Here is a 6,292-nt window from a genome sequence, read left to right on the forward strand (position 1 = left end):
TCCAGGGTCTTGTGATTTACATTCAGATGCTTGGCAACTGATTCATATTTATGACGGTCACAGTGTCCCAGGGTCATGTGAAGTGACCAAAACCTGCTGCAACCACCCAGCAGACGGGGGGAATAAAAACCAAACACCCCCCACCCCACCCCCACTGCCAATCCTCAACAGAAATGCTCACAACAATGAAAACCTCGGAGAGGAGGAAGAGCACGGCCGGGTGGGCAGGCAGGTGTCTTGCTCGGCACTTTTTTCAGTGCCATTGTAACTTCAAACAGTCACTAAGCGAACTGTTGTAAGTCGAGGACTACCTGCACTTCATCACTTTTTTTCTTTTTTTTTCTTGACACCTTGCTAGGCGACTGGTGGTACTCGGATGTTGCCATATCCTAAAAGTGGCACAATGGGTGAAAAGTTTGAAAAGCCCTGTCCTAGAAGACATTTCGCTTCTCATCCAAGAAGCTTCTTCAGTTCTGACTGGACAATAGTAGGATTTATCTAGCTCCTTGGCAACATTAAGACACAGGGACTTCGGCTCCCAGAGTTGGAGATAGTATTCGTAGAGGTCTTTGTTGCCATCTGAATGACTCCCCAAACCATCTTCCAGATCTTCTAAAGGAGGCCCCACGAAGGAGGCTGGGGAACATCACGGTCTGCTCCATCTCCTGGAGGGCAGAGACGTCCTTCTCCAGGGCTGCAGAAGAAGCCTGGAGTCAGCTGGTACGTCAAAGTCTGCGCCCAGCTGGGATTGTGGCAAGGAGCAAAAGGGTGGGTTAAGCCTTCCAGATCATTGAGGACCATTTATGAAGAAGACCGGGCAGAAGATCGGCCCCTCTGGCATGATCCATCAAAGGACACCCCTTGGTTCCCAGCAAAATCAGGTTCCCTCCGTCTCCCACACCTCTTTTTCTGCCCCTGGCAAAGTGGCATTATTTACACATTTCTAACACTGTCCCTGTAAAATTGGACTTCAGTTCTGTAATTTGACCCAAGCTGACTCCTGGGTCATTTGGATCAATAACAGCCAATAATGGAGTCAAGAGCTCAGCTGATGCAAATGGATCACTTCCAAATGACATAGCTAAACTATTCCTCAAAAGAAAAAGCAGTCTCCCCCCCCCTCTCCCTCCCTCTCTCTCTCTCTTTCTTTTATTAACATGTATAAAACACAGACAGATATATCTATATTATAAACAACCAAGTTCCAAGAGCACCAAGGGAGCAATAGATATAGATAGATAGATGGTTGATAGATGATAGATAGAGATGATAGATAGATAGACAGACAGACAGACAGACAGACAGACAGAGACATAGATGAGATGGATGGATAGATAGATTGAGAGATATAGATAGACACAGATGAGAGAGATGATTGATAGATGAGACAAAATAGATGAGAGATGAGAGATAGATGAGACACATGATAGATGATATCATGAAAGAGACAGATGATTGATACATGAGAGACATGATAGATGTTAAACAAATAGATAGATAGATAGATAGATAGATAGATAGATAGATAGATAGATAGATAGATATTTCCATATGAAGTAATTAAGATTAAGACTGAAATCTTAATTATGTAAGAAATTCCTGGATGTACATCGCATGTTCTTCTTCCATCCCTACCTTTCCAATGTTATATTTAATTTTGAATGACAAAAATACAATCATCCTGATTTAAAAAAAAGAAGAAATAGGGGAGACATGATAGCAGTATTCCAGTATCTGAGGGGCTGCCACAAAGGGGTCAAATTATTCTCCAAGGGACCTGAAGGCAGGACAAGAAACAATGGTTAGAAACTGATCAAAGAGAGAAGCAACCTCGAATTAAGGGTCCTAACAGTGAGGACAATTAACCAGTGGAACAGCTGGCCACCAGAAATCGTGGGCGCTCCATCACTGGAGATTTTAAAGAAGAGACTGGACAGTCACTTGTCTGAAATGGTATAGGTTCTCCTGCTCAAGCAGGGGACTGGACTAGATGACCTCTAAGGTCCCTTCCAACTCTATTCTATTCTAATTCTATTCTAATTTGACAGCCTGATTGTAATTAATATTGATAGAGACTTCGTTTTTTCTTTCACCTTTCTACCACCACAAGGTAACGGAACACGAAGAATTTAGTTCTCCTATATGAACACTGTTGTATTGAAATAGCCTATATCTTATCAAGATTTATAATGCCACAATAAAAAGGGGGGGGGACAATAAGGGAAAAGGTGGCATTTTGCAGGCAACCGAGTCAGGGTTGAACAAACAGCTGAGGACAACAAACAAAAATTGAGAAATCCCCACAGTGTGAAATTTGTCTCCAAAAGGAAAGCTGGCTGCCCTCGGTTTGTTTGGCTCACTCGCTGTGGCCGTGTCCATGTGCTAATTATTGCACAGCACTGTACTAATATTGCACGATTGAAACGCTTTGGAAACCCTTATCAAAAGTCACAAAGTTTTGGGTTGCCTGAGGCCAGAGTGGTTGAATATTTTCCAGAGCGCACCTTCCATTCTTCCAAGGTTTTCCTGAGATATCTTTTGCCTGACTTTTTGGTCCCCTAATTCAGGGGCTCCCAGCCCCCGGTCCGTGGACCGGAACCGGGCCGAGGCATGCTAGCAACCGGTCCGCACAAACAAGCAAAGCCCCATTTGCGGGATGCTGGCAGCACACAAAACCACGCACCCTGCAGTCTGCAGAAAAACCTCTCTCCACGGAACGGGTCCCTGGTGCCCAAAAGGTTGGGGACCTCTGTTCTACATGGACAGGACACCTTTGAATGGAGAAAGGAAAGGAGAGAGACCTGGATCATGTCAGTGAGAAAGGGGCCATTTCTTTCTCAAGAGAAGACCTGCAGATTCGGCCTTCAGGTGGGGGAGACCAGTTATGGCTGTGAAGTTTAAAGAAAACTCCAGTGGGTTAAAAACGGGGAAGCCAATAAGAAGCTAAAATCTTGGTTCTCCTACCATGTTACCTTCTCTGATTTAGCCCTCTTTATTTTCTATCCCTTCTGTCATTCTGTTAGACCAGGGTTCCCCAATCCCCAGGCCGTGGACCAATACTGGGCCGCGGCATGCCAGCAACCGGTCCGCACAAACAAGCAAAGCCCCATCCGTGGGATGCAGGCAGCACACAAAACCACGCACCCCCTCCGGTCCACGGAAAAAAACTTTCTCCATGGAACCGGTCCCCGGTGCCCGAAAGGTTGGGGATCTCTGCCCTAATTTACTGACCAGGTCCACAACTATAGATCCACAACTTAACTTACTAGTTTAGTGACCAAAGTTACAATTGCACTGAAAAAAAGCGACTGACGACCATTTTTCGTACTTACGACCGTTACAGCCTCCCCAGGGTCACGTGATCAAAATTCACACGCTTGGCAACTGGTTCATATTTACGATGGTCGCAGCGTCTCCCGGGGGGTTCACGGGATCCCCCTTTTGTGACCTTCTGACAAGCAAAGTCAATAGAGGAAGCCGGGTTCGCTTAACGACCGGATGACTGACTTAACGACTGCAGCGATTCACTGAACAACTGGGGCAAGAAAGGTGGTAAAATGGGGGCAAGACTCACTTAACGCCTTGCTTAGCAACAGTAATTTTGAGCTACATCGGTGGTCGTTCAGTTGAGGACTCCCTGTAAGGGTGAAATTTGATAGCAAGTAAGAAAGCCAAGGGAGGCCTCGGTAGACATTTTGGCATTGTAGGTATGTCACTGGGCACCCAAGGAAGAATCAAATCAAACCCGAGTCTGCAGTCTCAGTCTCTGCTAAATACAGGTGGTCCTCGACTTACGACTGCAATTGAGACCGGAATTTCTGTTGCTAAGCTAGGCAGATGTTAAGCAAATCACTCCAATTTTAGCAACAGCAATAGCACTTAGACTTATATACCACTTCACAGTGCTTTACAGCCCTCTCTATACAGTTTACAGAGTCAACATATTGCCCCCAACAATCCAAGCCCTCATTTTACCGACCTCGGAAGGATGGAAGGCCGAATCAACCTTGAGCAGGTCAGGATCGAACTCCTGACAGTGGGCAGAGTTAACCTGCAATATGCATTCTAACCACTGCACCACCACGTCTCCTTCCTTCCTTCCTTCCTTCCTTCCTTCCTTCCTTCCTTCCTTCCTTCCTTCCTTCCTTCGCACTTAGCAATAGCACTTAGACTTATATACCGATTCACAGTGCTTTACAGCCCTCTCCAAGCGGTTTACAGAGTCAGCCTCTTGCCTCCCCCCCCCAACAATCTGGGTCCTCATTTTACCGACCTCGGAAGGATGGAAGGCCAAGTCAACCTTGAGCCGCTCAGGATCGAACTCCTGGCAGTTGGCAGAATTAGCCTGCAATACCGCATCCTAACCACTGCGTCACCATGGCTCTTTGTACAATTGTTGTTAAGCAAACCCACTGCCATTAAGTAAACCATGCAACCGTTAAGTGAATCCAGGTTCCCTCATTGTCCTTGCTTGTCGGAAGCAAGCTGGGAAGGTCAGAAAAGGCGATCACATGACCCTGGGATGCTGCAACCCTCGTAAATACACGTTGGTTGCCAAGCTCCCGAATTTTGATCACATGACCCAGGGCAGACTTGGCCCCTTCATAATTGTGGACTTCAACTCCCAGAATTCCTCAGCCCGCATGGGAGAAACTATGCTCCTTCATGACTCATGGACTTCAACTCCCAGAATTCCTGAGCCAGCATGGGGGAACTATGGCCCCTTCATGACTTGTGGACTACAACTCCCAGAATTCCTCAGCCAGAATGGGGGAACTATGGCCCCTTCATGACTCGTGGACTTCAACTCCCAGAATTCCTCAGTCAGCAGGGAGGAACTAAGGCCCCCTTCATGACTTGTGGACTTCAACTCCCAGAATTCCTGAGCCAGCATGGCTCAGCATGGAAACCTCTCCCTTTCCCCTCAGCATGGCTGGCTCAGGTATTCTGGGAGTTGAAGTCCACGAGTCCTAAAAGAGCCAAGGTTGCCCACCCCTGACCCAGGGGATACTGCAACCATCTTCAGTATAAGGGCTGGTCATAAGTCATTTTTTTCAGAGGTGTTGTAACTTCGAACCGTCACTAAACGAGTGGTTGTAAGCCGAGGAGCGCCTGTATCTTTACAGATCACAGTACTGTATACTGACTTGTGTCTTTGTCTCTTGCGGTGATTGGATAACCCTTCTGCAAACAACGGGCATCCCGGCCAACAGCGAGATGAACCGGTTTCACAATTGGCATAAATTATGAAATGTTCTTTGCTGGCTCTTTGCGCGGCTTCGTCCCAGTTTCGTGTCAGCCAAAAAAACTGTTGGGAGACAATTCATGCTGGGCCAGCCTTGGTGTCTCAATCGCGGCTGTCTCGCCCCCTTGTTCCTGGGCCAACTTGTCTGAACGCCACAAGGCCAAGGAATAACACACTACGAGGAAGAGTTTGGAAATGATTCCAGACCGAAAATAAAGTCACGTTAGTGATCACAACAAGACACTCCCCCCAAATCTTGAAATTTCCTGGACTTGAGTGGCCCAAAAAACCACCCCCATCGTGTTTGGTGACAGGCCAGGATTTGGCCATGTCGGTCTATAAATTGGCACTTTCCAGATCAAGAGCTAAAGGTTTCACAGCCAACCCAACTTGAAGAGTGCTTGAAGGCGCTCGTCTTGAAGGTTCAGCCATGGAGAATCACTATGGAGAACGAATTCCCATGCAAAGATACTTCTCCGCGGTCCGTAACATGGAACAAACGGTGATGTTTCCCAGCCTTCTCCAGGGGGTCTTGTTGGAAGACCAGGATGACCCAGCTGGAGTCAACGCTGCGATGGAAAGGTCCTGCGACAGAGATCTCTACCACTACTACACGCTTCTAAAATCCGTCAAGTTAACGGTTGAGAGTGGTCTACCTCCTCTTAACGACAAGAGTCTCAGGTCCAAGGAAGAAGAAGAAGAAGAAGCAGCTAAGGAGAAGACAGACCTTGAAGGACTCGTTCGGTATCACATTTCTGGCTTATATCATGTCCTCGCCCAACTGACCAGCCGAGCCAACACGGTGACTTCTAGGTACAATGAAATTCTGGGACAGATCAATCAGAATGGAATCGCTTTTCGTTGGTAGAAAAGCATTAAACAAAAGGTGAGTTATCTTTGTACAGGAAATGTCTAGTTTGGTTCCCCTGTTTGCATCTTCTAAGTCTTTCTCCATTGGAACTATTGGTGGGACTGAGAAACTATTTGTCTACTCGGTTAATGTTGTCATTCTTGCTAACGAGATCAAACAGATTTCCTTCCTTCCTT

General features: G+C 46.8%; 1 protein-coding gene across 1 annotated transcript; it reads left to right on the plus strand.

Moving 5' to 3' along the window:
- The first annotated feature begins 5,675 nt into the window (after window positions 1–5,675).
- Window positions 5,676–6,113, plus strand: THRSP (thyroid hormone responsive). The gene has a single exon (XM_029286267.1). It carries the CDS (start codon window positions 5,676–5,678, stop codon window positions 6,111–6,113), a length of 438 nt encoding a protein of 145 aa, XP_029142100.1.
- The last annotated feature ends 179 nt before the right edge of the window (window positions 6,114–6,292 follow it).

Source organism: Protobothrops mucrosquamatus, unplaced genomic scaffold, assembly GCF_001527695.2.
Source record: "Protobothrops mucrosquamatus isolate PMUCROS unplaced genomic scaffold, P.Mucros_1.0 scaffold3203, whole genome shotgun sequence".
Classification (NCBI taxonomy): Eukaryota; Metazoa; Chordata; class Lepidosauria; order Squamata; family Viperidae; genus Protobothrops; species Protobothrops mucrosquamatus.